At 46.3% G+C, this 13,603-nt stretch overlaps 1 protein-coding gene across 3 annotated transcripts in view; it reads right to left on the bottom strand.

Moving 5' to 3' along the window:
* NUB1 (negative regulator of ubiquitin like proteins 1) overlaps positions 1–13,603 on the bottom strand; it is a 28,679-nt gene that overhangs the window by 10,355 nt on the left and 4,721 nt on the right. For all 3 annotated transcript variants that reach the window (XM_040464512.1, XM_040464515.1, XM_040464514.1), the window contains exons 3-8: positions 13,315–13,482; positions 11,030–11,088; positions 9,972–10,042; positions 6,914–7,096; positions 6,626–6,717; positions 4,651–4,757 (exon numbers count right to left, since the gene is read on the bottom strand). In XM_040464512.1, coding sequence (XP_040320446.1) covers positions 4,651–4,757; positions 6,626–6,717; positions 6,914–7,096; positions 9,972–10,042; positions 11,030–11,088; positions 13,315–13,482 — 680 coding nt within the window. The remainder of the gene's footprint in view (positions 1–4,650; positions 4,758–6,625; positions 6,718–6,913; positions 7,097–9,971; positions 10,043–11,029; positions 11,089–13,314; positions 13,483–13,603) is intronic.

Below are 13,603 nucleotides of genomic sequence, written 5' to 3'. Positions count from 1 at the left end.
TTTTTTTTCAACGTTTTTTATTTATTTTTGGGACAGAGAGAGACAGAGCATGAACGGGGGAGGGGCAGAGAGAGAGGGAGACACAGAATCGGTAACAGGCTCCAGGCTCCAAGCCATCAGCCCAGAGCCTGACGCGGGGCTCGAACTCACGGACCGCGAGATCGTGACCTGGCTGAAGTCGGATGCTTAACCGACTGCGCCACCCAGGCGCCCCCAAAAAAACGTTTTTTTTTTTAAAAGAGAAAGGTCTTGGCTGTTTGTTTTCACGGGTATTCTATCAAAAAAAAAATAAGATTGCTCTTGTATCAAACTGCAAAGTCCAAATGCCCTCAAGCTTCCCACCTTGCCCATCAAAATCTGCCTGAAGAAAAAAAGAAAAACCCATGAAATGCGATGGCGGCATTTACCCTGTAAAGCAGGAGTCTCCTAAGTGGAATGTCAGGCCTCGGGGGTGCGCCCGGGACAGTCTACATGTGTATGCAAGAGAAATATGCCAAAGCAGGCTTCTCTCCTCTTTGTGAAGGTTTTGTAACATACGCACCGTATCTTACACACGTGCACGTGCAGCTGCATGGCTGGGCATGGGCACTTTTTTTTTGTTTTTAATTTTTTTTTAACATTTATTATTGAGAGACAGACACAGAGCGTGAGCAGGGGAGGGGCAGAGAGAGGGGGAGACACAGAATCTGAAGCAGGCTCCACACTCTGAGCCGTCAGCACAGAGCCCGACGTGGGGCTTGAACTCGTGAGCCCTGAGATCATGACCTAGGCCCAAGCTGGAGGATCAACCAACTGAGCCACCCAGGCGACCCCTCTGGGCAGGGGCACTTTCTCAGAATGCCTGCTCAGCCTGAGAACTTGCCTTTGAGGGAAGAGGAAGGATCTTATGTCCAAGGTGATCTTACTTTCTAGACTCCCTCTGTCTCTGTGACAGAAGATCATCCTGCCATCCCTAAGAAAGCAGGGGACATTTTGTCACAGTTTTCAATATCCTGTATGTGTGCACAGGCTCATTCCTGTTTAATAAGCACGAAGGGCAAGGGCAGGAACTGCCTCATTTCAGGTAGGCATAGAAGCCTGTGTACAAGTTCAAGCCCGAACGCAGTACTGTGCAGCATGAAAACAAACACCAGTCTCACAGCGGAGAAATACATTTCATTCTTTTAGTTTTAAAAACAACACTTTCTATTCATAAAGAGGCCTATAAGAGACCACAAAATCATTGCTTATATGTAGTAATTCTGAGACTCTTAGGCCTGTCATTGAACCTGATTGGATCCCTCAGAAAAAAACAAAATTTTCAAAGCCTTGTATCAAATTGTACCATAGAATATATTTTTATTAATACCGCTTCAGCTTGTGGTTTTAGCGGCTTTCACAATCAGCAGTCAAAAAGTTCTCATGTTAAAAAACATTAATTGAAATACCTAAATGAGCAACGTTTATTTAAATAAAGCCTACTGAGCCTACCTTTAGAAAAATTAAATCCCATTTGGGCTGAAGTCAGTTACTTAACAGAAACTTATTCTGTTTGCCTTATGAGTTCAAAATTTTTATGTAAAATAAAGATACTAGTCTCAAGAAACGTAAGCTAAGCGTACGTATCTCCATTTTCTTTCAGGGAAGGTTGGCTAAGAAGTCTTTTTTATCACTGGCCTTAAGGAACCGGATCACAGTATGCCCTGGTGTAGTTTTTCCATAGTTCTTTTACTTAGGATTCATCATGGTCCTTTTATCTGGGGGTTTACGGGTTTTCATCAAACTGGGAAAATTTGGGGCCATTATTTTTATTTTTTATTTTTTTTTGTCCCAGCTGCCTTTTTCAGGGCCTACAATTATCCACAAATAGGGTCATCTGAGGCTGCTTTATAACTTGTGGATGATGTGGCCCCCCCCCCCCCGCTTTTTTTCTTTTTTTAGTCCTTTCAGCTTCCTGTTGGATCATTTCTGTTGCCTCACCTTTACGTGTACCCATCTTTTCTTCTGTGGGGTCCGATGTACACTTAATCCCACCCGATGCTTTTCACCTCAGACGTGGGGTTTTTCATCTCTGCAATTCCAACGTGGGTCTTCAGTGTGTCTTCCAGGGGTCTATTTAACATGCTCCGTCTGTCCTTTACCTTCCTGAACATACGGAACGCAGTTCTAGTAACCGTCTTAATGTCCCCGCTTACTAATTCTGTCTTCCGAGTCTGTTTCCATTGACTGGGTCTTTCTCCTTAGTGTGGGGTTCTGTTTGCTTGCTTCTTTGCAGGACTGCTAGTTCTTAACTGGCAACTGGATGTTTCTGTATTGCTGGAAGTATTACTGAGCTTTGTCTGAGAGGCAGTTACTTGAAAACCACGTGATCCTTTTAAGGCTTGCTTTTAAGCTTGGTTAGGTGGGACCACAGCAGCCCTTGGAGAGAATTTTGGCCTACTGCTGAGGCAATACCCTTCTGAATTCTGTGCGACGGCCTGTGACCAAAAAGATTCCCACTGTGGCTGGCGGGAACGCAGATTATGCTCGGCCCTCCGAACTCTGAAGACTGTTCTCTGTTCCACTCGGGCGGGGTTTTCCCCTGCCCTGGGTAGTTTCCTCACACACGTGTCCTGATCGTTACTCAACAGAATACTCCAACGAGACCCACTGAAGCTCTCTGACATCCTCCCTCAGGCAGAGGCAGCTCTCTCTCCTCTCACATCTTGGCCTCCTTGGATTCCTGGCTTCGACTCCGGCGGGACCAGGAGGCTGCATCTGGGTTTCTCCTCCCTGCACTGCAGTCTAGAGATGCTCTGGGCAGCCAGCTGAAACAATCACAGGGCTCCCCTAGTCTGTTCCTCCACCTTAGCGACCGCTGTCCTGTACTGCCCGGAAACTCGAGTTTTCAGACACCTGGCCCAAATTTTCAGTTGTTTTCGGTGACAGGGTAAGTCCAGTCACTGTGACTCCATCATGGCCCAAAGCAGAACTCTCACTTGTAGTTTTAAACAGGGGAAGAAACTACTCGTGGTCGTACTACCTACCATCCCTCCAGATGTAGAACAGAGAGCTGGGACGGGACTTTTGGCCACCGTGAAGGTGGGAAATCATCACGTGGGAAAGGAAGCAACACACGCACATCCCTGACGTGTGTCAGCGCTCGTCTCTACCAAGAGGAAGCACTCGCACCCAACGTATGCCAATAAGGTAGCCCAAATAGAGCTTCAGGGAAAAAGTGTCATTCTCTGCTGAGGCACTGGCACTTGTTCCTGGATTAGTATACCTATTGCTTACTGAACACGTTAACGTACTGTGAACTGGAGATACGGTTATTTTTATTCAGGGGTTCCTGGAGACCCGAAAATCATTTCAAGGATTTATCTGGGATAAAAAGATGAAGAAAGGCTCATGCAGACAAATCAAGGTCAACCACGTCTTGGTAACTGCTGAAGCTGGATTAAGAGTGTATAGGAATTCACTATACTAATCTTTATGTGTACTTGAAATTTTCCTAACCAAAAGTTACAAACAATTATGGAAGGAAACGAGAAACCGTATCTGAGTTTGAGGGACCTAACTTACCGCCTGCACCGTGTCTAGTCGAAGAAAATGAAACCAGCATAGAAGCAGAGACCAGCAGAGTAAGAAAACCCGAAAGGCACCAAGCCCTCGTTCTAGTTATTTTCAGATTCGCCTCCTTCTCCCAAATATTCGAAACAACAAATCCCCTTTCTTAAGTCAGTTTAAATTGGGATTTGTTCACTTAAAGCCCGAGGGTGCTAGTACGTTTGGCAAACCGTAAACATCTGTATTGATTTTCTTGACGTGTACGATACATCTTGGGGGAATTCGTCAAAATGGGGGAAGAAATTACCCGAATGTTGTTAACTTTGGACCATTCTTAAATCTCAAGTCTAATTTTCAAATGTTTCTTCTTTCAGGATTATAGTCTCTCAGTGCCTTTTGCCATTAAGAGGAATTAGGAATCCTTGGGAAACGGCTGCTTCCTGGCCTGGGGCAGGGAATGGGCAGGAGGCATCTGGAACACCAGAGACCAAGACCGCTGGGATCAGGTCAAAAACATGAAAGACAGCCAGGACCCACTTGCTGGCCAAAGACGGTCAATTTAAAGCACTGAGGTTTGAAATACATCGAATGTGTTAAAGTCCATCAGTTCACACTGATACTTAAAAAAAAAAAAAAAAAAAAAAAAAAAAGAAAGAAAAAGAAAACCCAATTCACTGCCAATATCCCCTTTGGAGAATTCTAGGGAAGCCGCTCATTTATTCTGGAAACAAGAAAACAAGAGGGAAGAACCGAGCTTTTTATTCTTTCTGTACAAACTGTACCTGACTGTAACCCAATTAGCTGATGAGGAAAAATATTTCTTCCCAGGAAAATCCCGGCAATAAATGCAGGAGGTATCACTGTTTTGCAGCCCCTGATAAAACAACAGATTTGGGGAATGATCATCAACATCCACACCAAAACCACGAGGGGAAAAGCTGATGGGGCCTGCGTGATGGATGGGGCAGGCTGCCGACGCATCACAAAACCCAGACCTATGTCCCGCATGCTTGCCGTAAGGACAGTAAGTGCGTATGTCTATAAAATTCTTCACAGGGAAGACCTTCCTTAATTGGGAAATCTTCCTTATAACTGGTATTCACCAAATACAAAAGCGCCTACCAGAAATATTTGTCAGCATCCAACAGACATGGCAAGGCTATTCCATATTCTTTTCTTTTCAGGAAAGCTCTGCCCTTCTCATGGTATCCCATAGCTAACATAAGGGCCTAGAAAAAAATACGGATTTTAAAAAAAACATCACTTTAAACTATAATAAAACAAATTCTATTAAAAGCACAGTATGTCTAAAGAAATCAAATAGAGATTAAAAAAAACAATGATAACAAGATTACAACTGAATCTAAAAGCCGAAATTAAGAAAAATATAATCAATGCTTTCATTTCATCAAAATGCTGAGATCAAGCACTCAATTCAATGTGACTGATACGGTCACAGCCAGCACCTGCCCCCTTTGTTTCCAGCAGTTTATTTTAGTACCTGGTGACTTAGATGGATTTCTAGTACTCTCGAAGACTGAACACATAAAGAAGTAACCAGAGATGCTTGTTTGTATCCTTTTTAGAAAACATATTCATTTCACTTTCTAGTCTTGACAAAGTTTTTTCTGAACTGTCAACTCTAATATTTCTAAAAAAAGTTTTATTTTTTATTATTTTTTTTACATATTTATTTATTTGGGGGAGAGCACAAGCAGGGGAGGGGCGGAGAGAGGGGGATGGAGGATCTGAATGAAGTAGGTAGGCTCTGAGCTGACAGGCTGACAGCAGAGAGCCCCCGTGTGGGGCTCGAACTCCTGAATCGTGAGATTGAGACCTAAACTGAAGTCAGATGCTCAGCTGACTGAGACACCCAGGTGCCCCTCTAAAACAATTTTTAAAAGGCAATCCAGGGGCGCCTGCCTGGTTTGGTTAGTAGAGCATGTGACTCTTGGTCTTGGGGTCATGAGTTCCTACCCCATGCTGGGAATAGAGCTTACTTTAAAAAAAAAAAAAAAAAAAAGTAATGCAGAAAATGCTTTAAGTTCATTGATATTTAGATTTGAGTTTATAATCAGTCTTGTAAATGTTTTCGGAAAAGATCTGGATATTGTCATTTAACATAAGAGAGCTGTGGTGAATAATCACCAACATTTAAAAACAAACACCGATCAATCCACTGATGGCTACAAAGTCCTCTTCTTAAAACGTGACTTTAATCCTTCACTTTCAAGGGAGTAATTCATATCGTGAGACCTACACAAACTTGTCTTTTAAAGACGGAAAAATTAGGGGGCGCCTGGGTGGCTCAGTCGGCTAAGCTCCAACTTCGGCCCAGGCCACGATTTCACGGTTGGTGACACACAGCCCCGCATCGGCCTGTGAGCTGACGGATCCCGTCTCCCTCTCTGTCTTCCTCTCTCTCTCTGTCCCTCCCTTGCTTGTGCTTCCTCTCAAACATAAATAAGCATTAAAAAAAAATAAAGACAAAAATTAAAATGGACTTGGCCCACTGTCATTCTAGCTCTTCTTTCTAAGAAGGTCCTGGACTCTAGCTCTCTCATCTCGGGGTCGCAGCTGTAGAACGCTGCCATAAAAGACCAGCTTGGGTATGTTCCAGGAGACAACCACCTCCTGCCTATTCCAAGCTAGCGAACACGGAAAGGGGGACTGGGGGACTGGGGTGAGATGGCAGAATCGCCTGTCAGACTCTTCCCAAGTTACAGAGCCCCCACCCCAGCCCCCCCCCCCCGATCCATCCCTTGGGGGACATGGCCCTCTAGTGAAAACACCACATCAAAGCTACCACTGCCCCGGGAAGCCACTTATGCTGAAGGCAGTGCGTCACATTACTCAGGAATGTTCCAAGTCACCGCCGCGGGACAGTGCAATCATGCTGTCCTGTTCCACTGCACTGAAAATCACAGGGTGAGTCCGCTGTACCCAGGTGCTCACCATATGGTGACATCCCGTTTATATGCTCAACCAGAAAGCTATTTCTAATCCTTTCTAATAGTCCAAGATAAAAGAACTAGCAAACCACTTCTGTTCTGGACAGCCAATCGAAGCGCGAGCCACAAATTTCTATAGTCCTTACTTTTCTTTCTGAAGGGGGAATTCTGATGGATCTGCCCGTCTGGTTAGCTATGTCTAAATACGGCGTGGTTTCTGGATCCACCACCATCTCAGCTGCAACAAAGCCGAAAGGAACCCCGTTAGTTCGACGCTAAAAAGCAGTGATGGGGACACTGAACTACTAGACCGTGGGGCACAAGAGCCCATAAGAACAGTGAGCCCCCTGCCCCTCCCCGCCCTCCCCCCCAGGTCTGATCTGCCACCGCCTGTAAGACCCTGAGTGAGATAAAGAGCCCAGAGTGCTGTGTACCTCTCTCCGCCAAGATCTCCAGGCCTCTCTTGGTCCTCTGGATTCTTTTTTCTTTTAGTTCGGCTTCATTTTGCTCTTCTTCTTCAACCTGGAAGTTTTTCCTCACGTCCTCTTCAGACTGTTTCAGTTCAAGCACCATTGCTTTCACGTTGTGCGTCACTCCTTGTTCTTCAAGAGTTTTCCCTGCACAAATCGGAAATGCTCATTACGAAAAGAGCCACTGAAGCTGGAAAGCGGTCTATTCTCCGTGTCCCTACGTGAGCTCTTAAACCTGCCGGAGTACTTGCGAGCCACTGCGCGACGGACTTGGTGACAGCACGTGTAATTCAGCTGCTGCTAGGCAGGGGGTAAAAGCAACTGGTGAAGTTTCCTCCCCTGTAGCTGGACGAACCACACACCGGGTTCGCAGCAATGGGCGAGAAGCCCTGGTGCAGTGGGGCCCAGCGGGAGATCTACGGTGGCGGTTGAAAGCAAACCTCCTGGGTTCTATCCCTTTATAGCTCTGTGACCCTGAGTAAAGCACGTATTTCCTAGGACCCAGGTTCTGCACACATAAAATGGAAATAAAGCTACTGGCAGAGGGACGTCTGGGTGGCTCAGTCGGTTAAGCATCCAACTCTGGGTTTCAGCTCAGGTCATGATCTCGCGAGTTCAAGCCCCACGTCGGGTTCCACACTGGCAGCGCAGGGCCTGCTTGGGATTCTCGGTCTCCCTCCCGTTTGCGCGCGCGCTCTCTCTCAAAATAAATAAACGCGGAAAAAAAAGTGGCAGAAATCAATGAACCAGAATAAAAGAGCTTATTAAACTAATCAAAACCTGGTTCCATGAAAAAGTAATCAAATACACAAACCTAATAAAAACTAAGTCAAAGATGCAAATGGACCACCATCAAAATGAAGAATAAACACGCATACATACAGATTTTAAAAGAATGAAATATTATGAACTATAAACATACAAATTGGAATGTTTTTCTGGAAAACTCCAGTTGGATTTTTTTCTTGAGAAACTCGGCAACCATTCTAATGTAGAAAAATAAAGATACAATGGGGCGCCTGGGTGGCACAGTCGGTTAAGCGTCCGACTTCAGCCAGGTCACGATCTCGCACTCCGTGAGTTCGAGCCCCGCGTCGGGCTCTGGGCTGATGGCTCAGAGCCTGGAGCCTGTTTCCGATTCTGTGTCTCCCTCTCTCTCTGCCCCTCCCCCGTTCATGCTCTGTCTCTCTCTGTCCCAAAATAAATAAACGTTGAAATCAAATTAAAAAAAAAAAAAAAAAAAGATACACCAATGGCCAAGTCACCTTAATAAAAAAGAGCCAAGGGGGACCTGGGTGGCTCAGTCCAACTTCAGCTCAGGTCATGATCTCACAGTTCATGGGTTCGAGCCCCACATCAGGCTGTCAGCACAGAGCCTGCTTTGGATCCTCTGTACCCCCCCTCTCTCTGCCCCTGCCTGCTGGTTCTCTTTCTCTCTCCCGAAATAAACTTAAAAAAAAAAAAAAAAGAGCCAAGAAGGGGACTCCTTTTACCAGATTTTAAAACTATAACAAAACCACAGTAATAGAACCCTACGGGTGAAGGTGGTCAAAAGGTAGAAACTTCAGTTAGAAAGTAAGTCCGTCCTGGGCTGTTTGACGTGCAGCCTGGTGACTACAACGAACAATACTGTGTTTTGTATTTCAATGTGGGTAAGAGAATAAAAGTTCTTCTCACAAGAAAAAAAAAATTAATTACGTGAGACGACAGATCATCATGCTCGTTCCACAATTATACAAACATCGAATCATTACCCTGTACCCCTGGAACTCATATAATGTTACAAGTCAATTACACCCCAACAGAAAACCCTCTATGGTTCTGGCCCAGGAATAAACCTATAGGTCAAAGGAAACAACAGGAAGTGCAGAAACAGCGATCTGACAAAGGAGGCACCGAAGGGCAGTGTGGCAACGGCAAGATAAGTTCGATCTTTAGCCTTTAAATATAAAGGGGGCCTCTGGACGGATTACAGACCTCACGCAGATTAAACTAATACAAGAAAATGTAGAAAACTGTGTGGCCCTGGGGTGGGGGTGGAGAAGTAACTATTAAAACACAAATGATAAGGTGGAAATTGATGGATTTGATAACGACGAAATCAAGGATTTCCAACCCATGAAGAATACCACAAACAGCACTGTCACAGAGATGACAGTGAAAAGCTGTCTATGACACCTGCAAGAGACAACGGGAAATGGCTCACGGAGACGCTGGAAGGGAAGCCTAGGGCTGCGTGCAGGCTGTGTTCCATCAAGCGAGGATGTGAACCTGACTCTCTAAGCCAGAAGAACTTACTGGGAGCAGACTGCAGTGCCCGCCCAAACTGCTGCAACAGCGAACTGGTGGCCCAAGTCTATCCGTGCCTCCTTCAAGTCCATCTCCCTAGGGCGGCCAAAGGGACCTTTGAAACCCAAATATGTCGTGCCGCACTCGCCACCCCCCTCTGCCCCGCCCCAGCATCCATGGCTTCCTGCTTCCGTTAGGAAGAACATTCTAACACTGCACAAGTTCACAGGGCACAGCAGCACTACTGATATCGTGGGCCAAGTGAGTCTGTCATGGGAGCTGTTCTGTGCCTGATCTGATGTTGAGCGGTGTCCCTGGCCTCTACTCCCTATGTGACAGGAGCACAAGCCCCCACCCGCACCCCACAACCACGTCATGACAACCAAAACCGTCTCCAGACATTGCCAGATGTCCTCTGGGTGGCAAAATCGCCCGGCTTCAGAACCAGCGCCACCACCTTTTCGCCGTGGCCTCTGCATCTCCATTCCTTAACATTTCCTCAGGCCTGTAATGAGTGTCTTTCTTCCCGCCAGCACAGAACAGATAGTAAATGCTGATTAGAAAACTTGCTTTCTGCTCTGCGTGCTTATTTTAGCGAACACTACGACGATCAGTTTTAGACTATGTGTCCAAGAAAGCCACTAGAAATCGGTGAACAGGAAAAGGGGGAGAGAAAAGATGCAGCGTCATTACATGAACCCGATTTAAAATTCTGCACTTTGCCATGACATACCTAGCTGAAGCTGTTTCTTGTTGATGACAACTTTGATGTAATTTTCTTGAAATCCGAAGGTTTCAGCTATTCTGTAAAATAAACCGGTACCCGCTGCAGGCCGTCAATTTGTCATGAGCCGTTCAACAGAGTTTAATCGTGACAGCTATTTCATACATTCCACTCAGAAACTCTGGTATTTCGATTTACTGACTCACAAACATCACTTCGTGGTTCCTAGGTGGTTATTTGAGACTGTGTAAGAGGCCATGTCCTTTTTAAAACTATCTCTTTCCTCATGGTGTGGAGACCACTTGGGCGGGACATCCATTTGAAGAGGAGGGCCCTGGCTGCATGTCAGGAGCAAATTCATTCTCTACACCTTCTGCGGACTCCCTGGAGGAGTCCATAATAGAGGGGTGCTCCCAGCAATCTTCTGCGCACGTGTGCTGAATGAATGATGCTTCCTGAATCCATCCCTAACGGCCCTGGCGTAGACCAGAGGAAATGAGAAAAATTAGCTTCACAAACAAGGACTGGCTAGCCCTGGAGGTAGTGAAGACACTTACCATTTAAAAATCGAGAAGTGGATGACCTGACCAACCGGGCCTCAAAAGGTAAATTTCACTGGCCTGTGACGGGTATTTTTTCTCTTTACGGATGGGCCGACAGCCTGAAATCGGCTAGAACACCTTGCTGAATGTCACAGCAAGTTATCAGTGCGCGAAGAAATAAAAGTCAAAGCTAGTGATCTGGTGAATATCAAGTTATTTATATCACTCGTTCGCTGATTAGGACATGTTGGCCAGTGCCGGTCAGGTGGCAGGCACGGCGTTCCCACGGACCTCAAGTTCCACTGGGAAATGAAGGCGAGTGGTGCCAGTCTTGAGTTCTTGCTTTGCCCTTAAGTGGCAGTGTGAGCCTGGTCAAGTTCTGCGGCCTCGAGGCCTGTTTCCCTTCCACTAAGCGAGCATAAATAACACCTGCCCTGTCTCTCTTACGGGACTGTCACAAAGGATCAGTCGAGCTAATGTAAAAGGGCCGAGAGCAGCCGGGGCGCCGGGCAAACAGATACTTACTTTGACCTCAGTTCTCTGCCACTGATGTGCAATCGGGTCTCCAACAGGTTTTTCCTATCCTGTTTTAAAAAAGGCAAATCAAAGAAAATGTACTTCAGTGTGACACTTTTTGGTGCTATTACTCTGTCTATAAAATCAGGAAGGCTGGTATCAGACGATGTTAAGGCCTGAAATGACACGTGCCTAGCGAAGAAGCTACTGAACATGCTGACCCTGTGACCCGGATGCCCTCAAGGGGGTGGCAGCGTGCACCCGAGGCAGGGCTCAGCCTCCGGCGGGAAGTTAGATGTTCAGAGGGGTTTGTGATGCGTCTTTACTCAAGGGAGCTGGCCTATGCGACACAAGGACCCAGACCAGCACCTCCAGCACTGCAGCCACCCTCAGTGAACAAGACACGGTGCCCACTGAGCAGGGAGTGGCAAGACATGATCTCGGAACCTCTTCGTTCTCCACTGGCTGGGCTTCTGAGGAAAAACTGCGATCAGCAGGGAAGCCTACGAGACCATGCACATCTGCTCAGGTTGTACACTCAGCTTTCTGACCGGTGAGCTGGTTTCCCCGGTGCTTGATTCTAGCAAAGAGGAGCCCTGTATGTGTGTGGATATATATGTGGATATAGATATGATATATAGATATATGTGAACTCATGAACGGGCATCCTGAGGTAGTTACATATGTCATTTTCTTTTTCTCATAAAGCTCTTCGTTTTTCCTAGAAATGTGTTAAAGCTTTAATGAGATAATTTACATTTCATAAAGCTCACCTGTTTAGAAGAGAAGTCAGGGGTTTCCTGTACGCTTGTGAAGTTACACAACCGTTACCGTAACCGAATGTCAGAACGTTTTCATCATCCCCTCCAAAAAATACCGTAATTCACACCCCCAATCCCTCCCTTTATCCCCCAAGCCCCAGGCAACCACTGATCTAGTCTCTGTCTCTATGGATTCACTCGTTCTAGACGTTTCATATGAACGGACTGTACAATGTGTGGCCTCTGTGTCTGGCTTCTATCATGTTGCTAAGGTTCAGCCGTGTCACAGACGTGCCAGGACCTCATCCGTCTTCACGGCTGAGTAACATTCCTCCGTGTGGCCACCCTCCCTCGTGGATCGTTCACCCACTGACGGACACGTGGGCTGTTTCCACCCGGGAGCCAGAGAGGGCTCTTCCGTGAACACAGCTGCTACAAACCTTCACATACAAGTTTCTGCACAGACACGGTTTTCTGGAGTAAAACTGCTGGGCCCTATGGTAGATCTGACGCTTATATATTTTCAGATCTTCTGAAAATGATTAACACTGATCAGTCCTCAGAGGCCAGCAACCTTTGGGTACCCTGCCTCAAGAACCTTTCTGGACTTGCACTACTGAGGACATGGCCGACATGCGGTGGCCCCGCCCGCATCACTGTGGCCCTGCTGGAGCACTCAGTCCATCACACTCTAACCTCCACCAGCACAGAGAAGAGGGAGAATTCCTGATTGACGTGTCCAACTGCACACAGCTCGGCAAAAAACCTGAAGTATTCCTTTGATTCCCCATTATTTCTAAATGTTTGTCCGAACTGCAGAAAAGGTAAGCCATGTGACGCATAGCCTTGTGACGTCTTGGAGGTCCGTGAGGGACAAACCTACCCTGTAAAAATGTTCCAGTTTGAAAAATCTACAAAATTAACTTGGAAGTTGATAAATATTCAACATGTTAAGTAACCAAAAAGAATTTTAACTGTGGACTGTAGTTTAAAAAAAAAAAAAAAATCACAGGGCACTGGGTGACTCAGTCAGTTAAGCATCTGACTCTTGATTTCAGCTCAGGTCATGATCTCACGGTTCGTGAGTTCGAGCCCCTCATCGGGCTCTGTGCTGGCAGTGTGGAGCCTGCTCGGGATTCTCTCCCCCCCCCCCCCCCCCCCCCCCCGGCCCCCCCCCCTCCAAAATAAAAAAATCCCCTTTTTTTTTTTTTAAATCACAATTTATCAGGGGCGCCTGGGTGGCGCAGTCGGTTAAGCGTCCGACTTCAGCCAGGTCACGATCTCGTGGTCCGTGAGTTCGAGCCCCGCGTCGGGCTCTGGGCTGATGGCTCGGAGCCTGGAGCCTGTTTCCGATTCTGTGTCTCCCTCTCTCTCTGCCCCTCCCCCGTTCATGCTCTGTCTCTCTCTGTCCCCAAAATAAATAAAAAACGTTGAAAAAAAAAATTAAAAAAAAATAAAATAAAATAAATCACAATTTATCACTAAGTTAACAAAGCATTGGTACCTATGTACTCATTTAGGGAAATTACTCACTTTTCTTAGTCGGGGAGGTAAAAATATCTCAATTGTAGCAATTCCTGTTGTTTTATAATTTTCATTTCCTGTGCCACGCTCAATTGCTTTGCAACGTATTTCTTCTATTATCTTTTCCACTTCATTTTCACAGCAATCTAGCTTGTCAGAGTACTTCTTGGCAAGGTCCTGTGAAGCCAAATCAGAACACAGGTCAGTGTAGCGCCGACTGCAGAAAAGGGGCGTAATACAGGACAGCGTGTGAAGGGCTCTGCTGAGTGGTGGTCAGCCCATCAGAGAGAAACCCAGA

The sequence above is a fragment of the Herpailurus yagouaroundi genome, unplaced genomic scaffold, assembly GCF_014898765.1.
Source record: "Herpailurus yagouaroundi ecotype Mexico unplaced genomic scaffold, PumYag 483, whole genome shotgun sequence".
Taxonomy (NCBI): Eukaryota; Metazoa; Chordata; class Mammalia; order Carnivora; family Felidae; genus Herpailurus; species Herpailurus yagouaroundi.
This window is presented reverse-complemented; position numbering and strand designations above follow the sequence as displayed.